Source organism: Monodon monoceros, unplaced genomic scaffold, assembly GCF_005190385.1.
Source record: "Monodon monoceros isolate NGI ecotype Baffin Bay Population unplaced genomic scaffold, NGI_Narwhal_1 Super_Scaffold_6, whole genome shotgun sequence".
In the NCBI taxonomy this organism is placed as follows: domain Eukaryota; kingdom Metazoa; phylum Chordata; class Mammalia; order Artiodactyla; family Monodontidae; genus Monodon; species Monodon monoceros.
Window position 1 is genome coordinate 71,684,631 of NW_021703783.1, and position 16,538 is coordinate 71,701,168.

At 35.2% G+C, this 16,538-nt stretch overlaps 1 protein-coding gene across 1 annotated transcript in view; it reads right to left on the reverse strand.

Moving 5' to 3' along the window:
- Positions 1–3,361: 3,361 nt before the first annotated feature.
- Positions 3,362–16,538, reverse strand: part of EPYC (epiphycan) — a 38,285-nt gene continuing 25,108 nt past the window's right edge. Inside the window, exons 4-7 of the mRNA XM_029206376.1 lie at positions 11,826–11,984; positions 10,777–10,979; positions 9,376–9,471; positions 3,362–3,998 (exon numbers count right to left, since the gene is read on the reverse strand). Coding sequence (XP_029062209.1) covers positions 3,828–3,998; positions 9,376–9,471; positions 10,777–10,979; positions 11,826–11,984 — 629 coding nt within the window. The 3' untranslated portion in view covers positions 3,362–3,827. The remainder of the gene's footprint in view (positions 3,999–9,375; positions 9,472–10,776; positions 10,980–11,825; positions 11,985–16,538) is intronic.

Consider the following 16,538-nt stretch of genomic DNA (forward strand, 5'->3'; position numbering starts at 1 on the left):
CCACCGTCAGAAATGCAACTAAGAAATTTTAAAGACTTTTAAAATTGACCCATACTCTTTAAATGCTGCAAAATGAATTATTTTGGTTCAACATTAAAATATAACACACCGTGTTTTTATATATTGTATTCATTTATATTGCTACATAAAAAGTTCCCACAAACTTAGTTACTTAAAACAACATACATTTGTTATCTCAGAGTTTCCAAGGATCCTGGAACAGCTTAGTTGTGTCCTCTGCTCAGGGTCTTACCAGGGCTGTGATCAAAGCATTTGGCCATTTGGGTTCTCATCCTGCTGCTCAATTAGGGAAAATCTGCTCCCAAGATTATTTATGTTCTTGGCAGAATTTGTTTCCTTGTGGCTGTATAACTGAGGGCCATACCCTTTAGCTGTATGTTGGCTGAAGGAAGCCTCAGGTTTCCAGGCAACCTACAGGTCCTCGAGGACAGCAGTGGTTCTAGCGGCTTCCCATAGTTCCTTTCCATGAGCTTCCTCAACATGGCTGGTCACCCCATCAAGCCAGCCAAGAGCATCTCCTTAGTGCTTCCTAGCACAATGAACACACACAGACACACACACACACGTATTATAATCATGGAGCTTGACTTTTGTGACATCACTCACCTTTGCCATATCCTATTGGTCAGAAACAAGGCCCAGGTCCTACCAGCACTCAGGGAGAGAGGACTACACAAAGGCATGAACACCAAGAGGCAGGAAATCATTGGGGATCAACTTAGAGTCTGTTTGCCACACGTTTCAAGTCAATGCAGTAAAATATGTCCTTTGTATTAACTAGTTACAACTTTATTTGGGAGATTTTAATGATATTGTTGCATTTTGAAATTCTGATAAGTGCCATGTGACAGCATGGGTTTTGCTATGTTTTATGTTATTCAGAGCATTATGTTGCTAAGTTGAAAACACTGCAGTCTTGGTGTTGATTTTTGTGCATTTGGGTGACTTGAAAAGAATGAATCCTAACACTTGATGGCAGTAGTAACTCGTTCAAAATTCAGTCAGTGAAAGTCCTTATATGAAAGAAACTATGTGAAGTTAGACCCTTTATAAATATATTTGATCATGAATACCTTATTTAAATTACTCCAGGTTGCCAATATTAATTATTATTTATTCTAGTGTGGTGGCATTGGGTATATTTATTAGAGTTTAGTATTTTTTGACAGGCTTTTGGAACTCAAACCTCAGCTAATTAAACTTGTAAATAAAATTCTTTAGAGAAAAGTTGGATATACCTGATACATTTGGTCAGAGAAATGAAATACAACAAGTATTTCAGATTTATCTTTGTAACCAATGCATTGCTATGTTATACGAAAAATAATGTCAATAGAACTCATTTTATGCACTCTCAAAAACGTGCCTTTTTCCACCGTGAATATAATCATGTAATTTGAAACCATCTAGCAGTTCCAGAGGCTAAATACAAGGTATTAAGCCTTTCTGACTTTTTGAAAGTGAGAAAAAAGGGATTTAAAATAACTCATTGCTTTCTCTTCATAATTTGGGAAGTTGTGGGGTTAGTTTGCAAATTGGTGAGGCATGTTGTGAATCAGGGAATACCACTGCAGTATTTTCGAAACATTTATGAATTCTCATATTATTTAAGTAAATTAGGAAGGGAAAATTAACTTTGTAATGATATAACTACAAAGACAGTGTTGCTACAGATTTAAAGAGAAGTAAGGATGTGAATTTTACACTCATAATAGTACTATGTGTAGGTATTATTTGCTATCGTCCTTTGAAAATATTACTAACCCTATAATAACTCAGGTTTTTCAGACGATTAACACAACACATTTTAGGCCTGTCATCTGAAAAACCTGTGTATTCAGTAAGAATTAATTAGGAATTTTAAATGGAAATGTTTGCTTATAAATAGTTTTAAAGTACACAGTAATACGGGGCAATAAAATGCAGTGTCCTCCCTTTTGGAAAATAACCTGTAATATTTAGAGAAAAGTAAATGTGTGTAGCAAATTCATAAAGAAAAAAACGTTGTCATTAAAAAAAGGATTGTATTTAATCAGGGATCAGTTTTAGAGTTTTGGAGGCTAGGATGTCCAAGATCAAAGTCTCAGCTAATTTGGTTTCTAATGGGAGCTCTCTCCCTGGCTTGCACATGGCTGACTTCTCATTATGTCCTCACATGGCTTTTCCTTAGTGCATGTGCACATACATAAACACACACACACACACAAACACACACACAGAGTAATCTCTTTTTCTTTCTCTTCTTATAAGGGCACAAATCCCATCATGAGGACCCTATCTCATGACCTCATCTAACCCTAATTAAACTTCCAAAGGCCCCGTCTCCAAACACCATCACATTGAGGGTTAGAGCTTCAACATATGAATTCTGGGGGTAAACATTCAGTTCATAACAACTTCTCTGTCCAGCCTGTACACCACTTTCTTGTATTATAAAACAGGGAAAAGTCACATTCATAGTATTTGAGGCGGGACAGTGGGGTGGAATAGGATAGGCCTTTGGAGTCAGCCCTTAATCCAGGGCAAATTATTTAAGCTCTGTCTCTGATCTGTGACTTGGAATAGTCATTACTATCTCCAGCTCCTAAGATGTTGTGAATTAATACATGCAGAACACCTCAGTAGATGCCTGGTACGTATTTTGTGTCCGAGAATTGGCTCCTATTATAACAATGTATATCCATGTAATGGGCTGATACGTGTTGTTCAGAATCAGTAGAGCTGTATGTGCCGATATGACAAACATCACCAAGAAATATTTTTAAGTGAAACAAGCAAGGTGCAGAATAGTGATTATCTTTTGTGCTTAAAAATCCATGATTACATGTACTGATACATACATATTGGTGGTATATATATACATGTAGCAAACGCATACACTTTTCTGTAAAAAAGGGGAAATCATTTATGTGCAAATTTTTGTTTCTTATGGAAAACTTAATAAAAGTATGCAAGAAACCATTGACTGTTTCTAAGGAGTGGAGCTTAGGGTTTGCTGCTGGAAGGAAGCTCACATTTCATTGTATACTCTTTTGTTATCTTTCAGTTTTTAAGCAAGTGCCTGTATTATTATCATACATTTCAGAAAGATCAACTTCTTCTAGAAGGTACTCCTCAACTTCTTCCCTACTGTGATTTTCATATCATTGTTTATGTTTTCCGTTTTGTATATTTTTTTTTCACAGGCACAGAAATATGCCAATGTCAGTTTAGGAAAGGTCTAAAATGAGTTGGCAGGTCTTTAAGATGATAAAGTATTTTTCAAATACTGAAGCTATGTGTATTATTATGGTTATTTGCATGTTGTGATTATAATGAATATTTTTCCACAAAGCCATTATAATTTTCAAATATTTTTATTCTTTTCTTCATTTTCTTTAATGAATTTGAAAAAAGAAACATGTTTTAGTGAAAAAAAAGGAGAGAAAAGTTTAATTAAAAACATTTAAATCTTGGCAATATACCTAAAATGTTAATTTTTAATTTTTATTATATGATTAATTTAAAATTATAGAGGATATGAATCCCTAAAACTTGCAAATTACATGTGACATATAAGAATATCTGTGAAATATTTTCTATCTTTTAGTTTTGCTCTTTCTGTACATCTTTTAGTTTATTCCTGATTCATCTCGTGTTTTCTTAGATTCCTAAATTGCTATCATATATTAAAACTTTTAGCTGTATTTTATGTAATTATCTTTCAGAACACATTTTGAAAGTATCATGCTGAGTTTTCTTTTGGAAGAGAGCGGTAAGAATTGTTTTGTTATAGCAGGCATCATAACGCTGACCATTATCTGCAATTAGACAAGATTCCCAATAGGCAAACGAGGTAGGCATATGTAGGCTTGAGGAGTTTTGCTGAGATTGATAGGGTTTCCATCCAATCGAATATCCTCTAGTGCCTTACGAATATAAGTCAAATTTTTAACATTGCAGAAGGTATCTTCACGCATCTCCAGAATGTTGTTATTCTAAAAAAGATTAAAATAAATGATTAGACATGATATAACATATTCTTGGTATTGATTAATAATATAGTCCATTTTGCTTCACCCCTGTTTTTTACTCTTTCATTCCTTCTCTCATCCAAAAATGCACGTTATGTGATTATTATACATCAAGCACTTTCTAAGCAGTGGGGATAAATCAATTAACATAATACACAAGTACGGAGCTTGTACTTCAGTAATGGGAATATACAATAAGGAGGTGAAAAAACAAATTTAAATAAAACAAGTTATTTCCAAAAACGATGTGAACTCAGAAGAAAGGATGGTGACTGTGACAAGTTATCTTAAGAGGCAACAGTGGAGCTGAGCATGGAGTGACAAGGAGACATGGGCATGGAAAGAGCTGAGGCAAGAATATCCCAGGCAGAGAGAACACGAAGTTCCAATTCTGAGTAATTAGTATGGAAAGTTTAAGAATGGGAAAAAAAGTCAACATGGCTGAAGTGAAGTGAGGGAGAGAGTGAGCAAATGTCAGGAAGATATAGGTCTGGGCAGGGCCCAGAACTAGATTTTTTTTTTTTTTTTCTGTACGCGGGCCTCTCACTGTTGTGGCCTCTCCCGTTGCGGAGCACAGGCTCCGGACGCGCAGGCTCAGTGGCCATGGCTCACGGGCCCAGCCGCTCCGCGGCATGTGGGATCTTCCCAGACCGGGGCACGAACCCGCGTCCCCTGCATCGGCAGGTGGACTCTCAACCACTGCACCACCAGGGAAGCCCTAGATTTTTAAAAATAGCTTTATTGAGTACATTTCACATACCATAAAATTCGCCCATTTTAAGTGTACAGTTCAGTGGTTTTCAACATAGTCACAGACTTGTGTAAGGATCACAACAGTTTAATTTCAGAGCATTTTAAACATCCCCCAAAGAAACCCCATAGATATTAGAAATAACTCCCCATTTTCCCCAACCTCTAGGCCCTGACAACTTCTAAATTACTTTCTGTTTCTATGGATTTTCCTATTCTAGACATTTCACAAAGGGAATCAAACAATATATCATCTTTTGTGACTGGGTTCTTCCTCTCAGAATTGTATTTTCAAGATTCGTACATGCTGCAGCATGTATCAGTACTTTTTCTTTTATTGCTCAATAATATTCTTCTCTATGGATATGCCACATTTTTGTTTATCCATTTATCAGATAATGGGAATTTGGATTGTTTCCACTTTTTGGCTCTCATGCGTAATGCTTCTGTGAACATTTGTGTACAAATTTTGTGTGGACATACGTTTTCAGTTCTTTTGCATATGTATGTAGGAGTTGAATTGCTGGGTGATATGATAACTCTGTGTTTAATATTCTGAGGAAGTATTAAATTGCTTTTTAAAATAGCTGCACTCTTTTACACCTCTACCAGCAATGTATGAGGGTTCCATTTTTCTCTGCATCCTAAGCAACACTTGTAATTGTCTGTCTCTTTTATTTTAGCCAACCAAGTGGGTGTAAAGTGGCATCCCATTGTGGTTTAGTTCATTGCTAGCATAGAAATACAATTGATATTTTATGTTGATTTTATAACCTTCCACATTGCTGAACTCATTGATTAGTTCAAATAATTTAATAAATTACTTGTGAGTTTCTACTTAAAATATTTGTAGATCAATTTGGGGGGTATTTCCATCTTAATATTAAGACTTCCAAACCATGAATATGGGGATATCTTTCCTTTATTTAGCTCTCTTTCCCCCCAGGTTTATTGAGGTATCTTTGACAAATAAAACTGTAGATATTTAAGGTGTACAGCATTATGTTTTGGCTTATGTATACATTGTGAAATGGTTACCACAATCAAGCTAATTAACATTTCCATCACCTTACATAGTTACCTTTTGTGTATGTGTCTGGTGAGAACACTAGAGATCTACTCTCAACAAATTTCAAGTATACGGTATAGTGTTATTAACTACAGTCGCCATGCTGTATGTTACACCTCCAGAACTTATTTATCGTGAATAACTAAAACTTTATACCCTTTGACCAACGTCTCCCTCTATCCCCCACCCCCCAGTCCCTGGTAACCACCATTCTATGAGCTTGACTTTTTTAGATTTTACACATGGGAGAGATCATATAATATTTTTCTTTCTATAGCTGACTTATTTCTCGAGATTCATCCATGTTATTGCAAATGGCAGGATTTCCTTCTTTTCTAAGGCTTAATAATATTCCATTGTATACATAGACCACAGTTTCTTTATCCATTCATCCATTGACAGACATTTAGGTTGTTTCCATATCTTGGCTATTGTGACAAGTGACACCATGAACATGGAAGTGCAGATAACTTCAAGATACTTATTTCATTTCCCTTGGACATATACCCAGAAGTGGGATTGTTGAATCATATGGTAGTCCTGTTTTTAATTTTTTTTGAAGAAACATCATACTGTTCCCCATATCTGTATCACCTTACATTCCCACCAACAGTGTACAGAGGTTACCTTTTCTCCACATCCTTGCCAACACTTAACTTTGGTCTTTTTGATAATAGCCCTTCCAACAGGTGTGAGGTGACATCTCTTTCTGGTTTTGATTTGCATTTCCCTGATAATTAGTCTTGTTGAGCTCCTTTTCACATACTTATTGGCGATTTGTATGTCTTCTTTAGACAAATGTCTAATCAACTCCTTTGTCAATATTTTAATTAGCTTATTTGTTTTTTCCTATTGAGTTGTTTGAGTTCTGTATATATTTTGGGTATTAACCCCTTCTCAAATGTATGATTTGCAAATATTTTCTCCCATTCCATAGGTTATCTCTTCTCCCTGTTAATTGTTTCCTTTGCTGTGCAGAAGTCTTTCAACAATATGTCGTAGTTTTCAGTATACAAATTTTGCATTCTTTTATTAATATTATTCTTAGGTAATTTATTATTTTGTGACTATTATAAATAAGCTTGTTTTCTTATTTTAAATATTTTCTTATTATAAATAAGCTTGTTTTCTTAATTTTATTTTCAGATTTTTCATTTCTAGTATATACATATACATTAGTATTTATATATTGATTTTGTAAACTGTCATATTGCTGAACTAATTTATTAGATTTCTATTCTGATCCATGGCTTATTAATGAAGGTGTTGTTTAATATCTACATATTTGTGAATTTCCTGTTTTCTTTGTTGTTGATTTTTATTTTAATTTCATTGTAATCAGAAAAATGCTTTGTATGATTTCAATTATTTTCAGTTTGTTGAGGCCTGTTTTGGGGCTTCGTATATTGTATATCCTGGAGATGTTCCTTGTCACTTGAGAAGAATGTATATCTGCTGTTGTTGGGTTGAATGTTATATAGATGACTGTTAGGGCTAGTTGGTATATAATGTTGCTCAAGTCTTGTGTTTCTTAGTTGATCTTATGGCTAGTTGTTCTATCCACTATTAAAAGTCGAGTATTGAGGAATCCAATTATTATTGTTGAATTGTCTATTTCCCCGTTTAATTCCGATAGTGTAGTCTTTATAAATTCTGAGGCTCTGTTGTTAGGTGCACATGTGTTTATAAGCATTACATCTTTCTGATGGATTGACTCTCTATGATTACAAAGTGCCCATGAGGAATAACACAGATTTAGTGCCTATGCACTGTACTATTTTCTTTGCTAGGTAATAGATACACATTGTTAATAATTATCATGCCTCACCTTTAAGTGATACTTATCATGTATCAGTCAATGCAGTACCCACTTTATAAACTAAAACTGAGATGCAGGGAGGTTTAGATATTTGTCCAATCATTAAATAGTGTCAAGTAGAATTTCAGCCCAGGGAGTCTGATTTTGCCAGAGTTGTCATTCTTAATTACTATACCATATGTTGAAAAACATTTTTCAAATGAATCAAAAAAGGAGATTTTTATATGAGCATTAAAATGAATATAAAATGAAGATAATTTAAATTAAAAACAGCTTTATACTGGATATTGGTGAGGTGATTGTGAAAGAGAAATATTTTAAAAGGTTCACTTAATGCCTTTTTAAACCTTAGAATAGGGACTGTAAAGCCAATTACTTCAAAAAAATCTTATATTGTATATACAAGCGCATTCAGTTTAAATATAACATGAGAGACCTGGTTACTCTGTAGAAGTCAATATCATCAAAGACAATAATAATAAAATTTAATTCAGAACTGGAAAAAAATTCCAAAATTTCCCTGAGGATGCCCTTGAAAATCCTCTTCCAATCCTAAACAAGACAAGAAATCCTCATATTTATAGAAATTCACCCCCAGAAAAAGAGAGACCAAGAGAGAGCCATAGAGAAACAGGACGAGCACCAGAAAGGGAATACACATTAAGGAAGTTAACACAGCCAGAAAAACTCTCAAAAGTGACAGACTCAGACAAGACTCATAGACAGATATTCACAAAAAGACACCAAAAAGAAGTATGGAAAGATATAAATAAGAATAAAAGAAAATTCACAGAGGTAAATAATTACAGGGTCCACAGAGAAAAAAAGAATCAGACTTGCTCTCACATAGCAAAATCACTTCTTGTGATGGTCTATACTTTTTTTGCTAAAAGATTGTAATATTACACCATGATATCGTATCTTTGAGCACATAATGGTTGTGTTCCCTACAGATTTATTCCACAGATGAAATTATTACATTGATTACAGCTGTAGAACAAAAGTTACTCATATCTGAAATAAATAATTTATCTTTCTTTGTTTCAACAACCAAAAACATTTGTTTTAATTGATCGTATTTTTAATATATTTAGAAAATATTAGATCATAACGTTTCGAAAATGTGTTTTCACTCATTATTTCAGAGATAAAATGTAGCTTAAAGGGATTTAAAATAATGCAAGCTTTCAAATATGTTTGTTTAGAAAAAACTGCATTTTCTTAATCCAGAGAGATGGAAGTCTGTCATCTCTCAGCAGATAGGAATGAATTTTCCTCAGTACATGGAACCTAAAATCAAGAGCTAAAACTGACATTTTTTTCCCCCTGAAAGCTAGAAATCAAATCAGATTTTTCTTTCCCTCTTTTTCTCTTCCATTTCTAATCTTTACACATTTCTTCAGCAGATGAAGCTCTCATTTTTTTAAAAGAAGCTTTGTTTGTCAAAAAGATGCATTATGACTTGGCAAAGAATGAAAATAAAGACTAAACTTATCAGAAATAAATCAGTAGAGATAAGAGTCATGAATGTACAATTACCTTGTACTCAGATTGAGAGAATGAATTAAAGACAGGAGAAAAAAAAAGAAAAATTGTCACAGTGTATCAACATGCCATTATAAATAGCTTTTGCATCCCACCTTCACCTGTTTGCTTCTGTTTTCCATGGAGGTGTTGGGGATAACTTACTAGTAGAAGCCTACCTGGAGGTGAAGGGCCCGTAGATTTTCTGGGAGTGGCAGAGGGATGTGTTCCAAGTTGTTATCGGAGAGGTAGAGATGATGGAGATCATACATATCCTGTAAACATTCCAAACGTAGGGTCTTAATAAAAATTAGTGGTGCTACAGTTGTATTTTTAATTCCCTGTCTGTGAAACTATTTGTGAAATAATACATGCCTGTTCAGGTCTTGTTTTGTAAAATTGAGGCAAATTAGTTTTCTATGTTACTGGACAATTCAAATGAGTTTTGGAAGAATTGATAGCAAGCAAATATCTCTCTATGCAAATGAAACATGTTTCTCAATCTCTAGGCAGAAGCTTTCTTTGCCCACTCTAACTTTCTCTATTAAAGCAAGGCAGCGACTTCCCACATAAGACACTCTGCAATAGGATTTTGAGGATTTTGGTGAGACATAGCAAGAATTTCCTTCATGTTACAGGAATGGAGAAATGAAAAGTTCTCCCCCACAAAATCTTGCTCGCTCCAGCCCAAGTACCAGGTAAAGGGCAGCCTAGCAAGACAGAATAAGTTTAGACAATAACAGGTCTACTCTAGCCAAACATCACAGGACAAACTGTGACTCACTACCACCCATGCCAACAAAATCTGAGTGGAGAGACTAGATTTTGACCTTTGCCAGGCTCTAATGAGGTGCCCTAACTTCCTTGCCCACCAGGGTGGTGTCACAGGAGAGCTAGTGGAGAGACAGGGTTTCCACCATTGCTCAGTGCTAACGGGTCCATGTAACCCCCTGTAGCCTCCATGGAAGTAATGTGATGTCCCTTCAAACAGTAGTTTAAATTTGTTTGTTCAACATATATTTAGAGGAGCAGCTTGAATGGAGTAAGAGTGGGTAAGAAAGCCAATCTGGTTAGTATTCTCAGATTCTATGCTGTTATTCCAAGCAAGTCACTCTAACCCCAAACTTGTTTCCTTCACTTAAAAAACAAAATGCATAAGATTAAATGAATCCATTCTCCTTACAAAATAATTTAGAAGGTTTCTACCCTCAAAGGCACCACCCACACTCTGTACAAGTAGTTGTCCTTCCAACCACATAAGATACTCTTGTTAAGTGGCATTTTTAGTAAATACAATTCATCCAGCTTACAGCATTTCCAGGTGCAATTTATAGAGTGGTGCTCCAGATAGCCACGCACTTCTTACTCCAGCTCTGCTTTCTGTTCTTTGGTGTTTGAGCTGCCTCAGAATGTACCAGAACACAGTATTTCCCCAAAGCATGATACATAGTGCTGTAAAGTTTATTTTAGGAGTTAAAATCTCATCAAATTGAATCCCTTTGTGGAAATAAAAAGGCTAGTCATTGATAGCAAAGGGAATGAGAAGATGCAAGTCTTTCATATTCAAACTCAAAACTCACTTTAAATGCTTCTTGCTTTATTCCTTTCCTTCCAAGTCTATTGTTGCTAATATCAATAAATGTTAAAGTGGTTGGCAATTCTGGGAGCTGCCTTATCTTGTTGTCACGCAGGACAAGCTCTCGGAGTCGAGGTAGCTTTCTGAATGCATCTTCATCAATCTCAGATATTAAATTTGAGGTCAGATCAATCTTCCTTAGATCATCTGGAAAAAAAAAAGAGGGAAGTAGTTAAATATTCTTGAATATGTTTTGCTCACATAAAAATAGGAATATAAACTTCCCCATACACAAGCAAATATAAATATGAATTTAATTAGCAATGGACAACTAATGAAACAATTATTTCTAACAACTTCATAAAAATTCAGTTGTTTCCCCCAAATACTATTCATATTTATGCTCTTATAAGAAAGTGTAACTTTAGCAAAGAAATTGACTCATTATATTTAACTGGTCTTTTCCCTATATTCTTCATAAACTGTCTGGATTTTCTATTTAAAACATTTTTCTCATTGAAGGCAGATTATTGTATTTTCTAATAGTAATAGATGCATTAGCATTAAAATACAAAAGCATTAAAAAGAAACTTTTGAATGATTAAAACACTTAATGAAGACAAGTACCAAAATTCTTCAACGTTGACAACAATTATAAAGTCAGAATTTAGGTTTGCATTCATCAGTCATAAAGCAATTGTGCTTTACTGGAAGTCTATTCAGACAAGCCAGATCCTAGTAAATATATGACCATGACTTTCTACTCTTATTGTTACAACATGATAATGAGCTTTAACCTATAAAATAGAATTATTTGTGATTTTTCTTTAGTTGAAAATAGTTTGAGAATATCAACAACTATATAGTTTCATAAACACCTTTATAGTTTTCATAACAACCATTTTTTCTTATAAAACAAACCTTCAAAAGTAAAAATAATTGATTTGAGTCATATTTTGATATTCAAGTTTCATTTTCAGTACCAGCATTTCACAGTGCAAACATTTTAGGAAAAGTCTGTAAAGAGAAGGGTATTAGTGCCATCATCCTTACTTAGGCTTGCAAAATCATTTCTGTTGATCTTTTTAATTCTGTTAAAGCGGGAATAGAAATAAGCAGTGTTCTTGGGCAGCGGAGGAATAGCATCAAGTTCATGGTCATCACAGTATACAGTGGTACTTATACAAGTACACAGAAGGCAGGTTGGAAAGTCTAAAAGAAAGAGGCAAACAATATATGTAAGCAACAAAAGCAACTTCTAACAAATTATGTGATTACGAATATTTATTAAACAAGATTCGCATCTCAGACTATTCTGGCATATTTAATATTTTCTCATATAGTTTTCTTTAAATGGAATATTAAAGTCAAACATACCAACTAAGGCTACCCCAATAATTAGTATATTCTTTGTAATGCTTTAAAATTTTATTTTAAATTACTGAGTGAATATTGCATGGTTGTTGCTCTTATATTTACTGGAAATTCTATTTTCAAATGTAAATATTAAGATTGTGGTTTTTATACATTTAAAACATCACATATAATATTTTTATTAGGTCTTTCATTCAATATTTAAACAACCCACTGAAACAAAATCAAGAAAAAGATAGGGCAATAATCATTAATATTAATTCACTCAATGTGCATTTATTAAATCTTTTCTTTGTAAATGGCACTGGGCACTGTGCTAGCTGATGAAACAGTGGTGAGCCAAAGAGACAGTTCTGTTTTATAATCTGCTATGTAAGATGAATGTTAATCACAAATAAATAAAATGATGACTGTGGTAAATGTCAAGAAATATCATAGGAGCATAAACTACAGGAATTTGATTCAGTATGAGAGTCATCGTTTTCTGAGGAGGTGATAGTTGAGTTGAAATCTGCAGGAAGAACAAGACTTGATTATGCAGGTGACAGGGAAGCGCATGCAGGCAGAGGAAGCAGCAGGTGCCAAGTCCCTTCACTTTGGAGGAACCAAAAGATGGTCCCTGTAGCTACAGTACAGCGAGCATTGCAATGTTTAAGACATAACACACACGGGCCTTATAGGCTGTGTTACAGATTTTGTTCCTTATCTTAAGGATGGGCAGGGGTATTACATGATCAGATTTGCATGTTAAGATGTCACGCTGATTGAAGGTAAGCTGGAAGACTGAGGGAGGGCCAGTAGGCAGAGAGGAGATGAGTTATCTAGATAAAAGATGATGGTTGCTTGGCTAGGGTAATGGTGATAGAAAAGACAACAGATCCAAAAGAGTTGTCAGGCTGGATTATATCTCCATTTATTAATCTATTTTTTTCTATCACCCCCGTACATACACACACCCATCCTTCGCACTCTGTTTATTGGTCATGTAGAGGACAGTGAGCTTCAAGGGAGATAGAGAAGAAATGGCCGGAAGAAAAGAAGGACAATAGGATGGATGATGTTACGGAGGCCAAGTGGAGAGTTAGTTTGAAGGAATAGGGAATAGAAAATAATCTAAGCCTCCTGAGATGTCAGTTAAGGACTGAAAAATGTCTCTTGGATTAGTTACTGTGGGGATTATAGGAAACTTCAGTAAACACTGTGGAGTCATGAGGTTGGAAGCTGGATTACAGCCACTGAAGGAGGAAGTTAGAGGTGAGGAAATAGTTACAGCACGTACAAACCATGCTATTGAGATGTTTGACTGTAAAGAAAAAGGAAAGAAAGATGGTGATAACTATAAGAAGACGTATTTGTGGTGTGTATGATGAGGAAATGGACTAAAGTGGGAGAGATTTGAAGAAAAGAATCCAGAGGAAGAGAGACTGAATATAAAACGGATACTGACAGGGCAGCAGGAAATGGGACTCAAAACACAATGGGAAGAATGAAGATTTCAGTTTAATTTAAAATCTGTGGTGTGAAGGACGCATCTGTGAAACCAAGGTTCCTAGCTCAATCCCTGTATGTATCATTTAGTTCATTGAGAGAAAGTTTGTTCTATAATTTGTCAGTTTTCCTAGTTGCTTCTGGTCACTAGTCATACCCTGGAAAAATTATGAATTAATGTAATTCTACCACTGTTACTGGAAAAAGAATGCAAAATTCTGATAATAAATCATAGGTGTAGTAGGGGAAAAAAAACACAATCGGAAGAATTTACATCCCACATGTGGGAGGACAGACAGTTCCTCTGTTGTAATAGGAGTAGATGCATGGATGTAGATGTAGGTAAATTATATGTCTGCAAACAGAAAGACCAAAGAACTGCTGACCAGAAGACTGCATTTTCTTTGTGAAGGAGGAGGCTAAGCTCTCTGATGAGTTTGAGGGGTTTAGGGAGGAGGAGAAAAAAGTTGTGAGACATGAGATGGATGGGGAAAGTGATCTAGCCATGAGAGATAGAAGAAGAAAGTGATGGAAGACCTTCTTGGGATTGCTCAGTGTCAATTCATCCCCATTTAGCTGAGACTTTGCTAGTTTTAGCACTGGAAGCCCCTGGTCTTGGGATCCCTTCACTCCCAGGCAAATCGGGACAATTGGTTGCCTTCGTTGAAGGAGCTATTCGTGGTTTGAGATCAAGAACTGGTAATGCACCTACTAAGGTCTTATTACTGTTGTTAAATAGAAAAATCACTTATAATAACAACTTCAGGAATGAAAACTATTTTAGGAATGTAAATCTAGGAAAAAATTTTAAGGGAGAGCTATGCATTATTTAATACTTGCTAATTTTTCTAATCACTGTAAATGAATATTTGCTACTTATCACAGTTTTTAGAAAGTAAAGCATTTTGTTCTGTATATTCATGGTCATGCTAGTTCAATAATCACTTAGGGTAATTATATATAGTCACACCAGTTATTATTTAATTCTAGTTTTTTCCACTCATAACTCAAGCCTACTTTATGTGGCTTCAGAATACTATTTCTAGAAATTGATATTCATAGTAACAAATAATATTTTGATTTTTAATGTTTTAAATATTTCCAAACTATTTGCCTTTGATAAATTTATAAGATTTAAATTTAATTTTAAAGTTTAGAATTTCGAGAGATGCTTCCTCTTTGGAAAGTAAAATGTGAATTAAAATTTTAACTTCATTACTTATTCTCAGACTCCTTTAGAGACAAAAAGTTTTTTTAAGTCATAATTTTTCTTATATTGTTTCAAAACTGACATTATTGAGCCATAAGTTTTACTAAAGCTTTTAAAAAGATTGGACATTCTGCTCTTCTATTGTTCCTGGCTTATTAGGTAATGATGCCAGATCAGTCCACTTTTGAAAGATCTGAAATTACTTAAAAGTAAGTAATGTTCTAGAGATATTTAATTTCCCTATTTTGAGGACTTTCTGCTGGATATGTACATTTCCTTCTCACTGTGTGTGTATCTCCCTGGTTCTGTCTGTAGCATGTTCTGCTACTTCATAGAAAGTTGACTATGTGGAAAGAATATGGTGTCTTCATTAAAGAAAGGACTTAGTGGCCTCTGTTTTCATGCCAGCGCCCCTACGTACCACTTCCATGACCTTGGACAACTTTTATAGTATTTTGGAATTTTAGTTTTCCTATTTATAAAGCGAAGATAACAGTAACTAGTACTTAGTATTGTTGTATCTCTTCAAAGAGCTAATATACATAAAACACTTTAGTGGCTGGCGTATAGGCAGCATTTCACAAAAGACAACATTTTTACACTACTTATTGGTGAACAGTTAAAAACTCACAGAAGCAGAGGGTAGATTGGTGGTTACCAGGGACTGGAAGGAGGGGGAAAGAGCTGTTCAACAGGTATAAAGTTTCAGTTATGTAAGATGAATTAAGTTCTAGACATTTGCTTATAACACAGTTCCTATAGTTAACAATGCTGTATTGCACACTGAAAAGTTTGTTGAGAGTAAACAAAAAAGATATACTCTTTGGGCTTCCCTGGTGGCGCAGTGGTTGAGAGTCCACCTGCCAATGCAGGGGACACGGGTTCGTGCCCCGGTCCGGGAAGATCCCACATGCTGCGGAGCGGCTGGGCCCGTGAGCCATGGCCACTGAGCCTGTGTGTCCGGAGCCTGTGCTCCGCAACGGGAGAGGCCACAACAGTGAGAGGCCACAACAGTGAGAGGCCCACATACCGCAAAAAAAAACAAAAACAAAAACAAAAACAAAAGATATACTCTTCTATCAAGAATAGAGCATTGAGAATAACTAACATTTATGATGTTTACTGTGGGCCAGGCACTAACTTCATTCAGTTAATCCTCATAACAACTCTATGAGGTAAGATCTATTATTTATTATCCCATTTTTTAGATGAGGAAACAAAGGCAAAAAAATATTGACTGCTTTGCTCAAGACTGTATATCTAGCAAAGTCTCAAAGCTGGGATTTGAATGCTCTCTCCTCTCTTCTGTTCTCTCAGTGTGTTCTGTACAAACTTTTCTTATATTACCTATAACATATCACTGTCTCTAAGTTGGTTTACGTGTCTGTCTCTCTGTACTAGACAGAAATATCTGTGAAAACAGTAGTCATTTTCCAGAATTTCTAGTATAGAGACTCTTGATACTAACCAAACCTTTGCAATGGGAACTCTGTACCCCCTCACAACACCATTCTCCATGTGTGTAATAGTGTTCTGGTGTGAGTCCACTTGAACAGCCCCCAAGGTTGACACTGACAAATTCTAACATGAAATACCAACAAATCATAGAATCAGGCTCAGCACCAGGAATTCCTTCTCATGACCTAAATAAAAGGCCATGGTTTACATCAACTTCAGGCCCTACTAGATGGAGT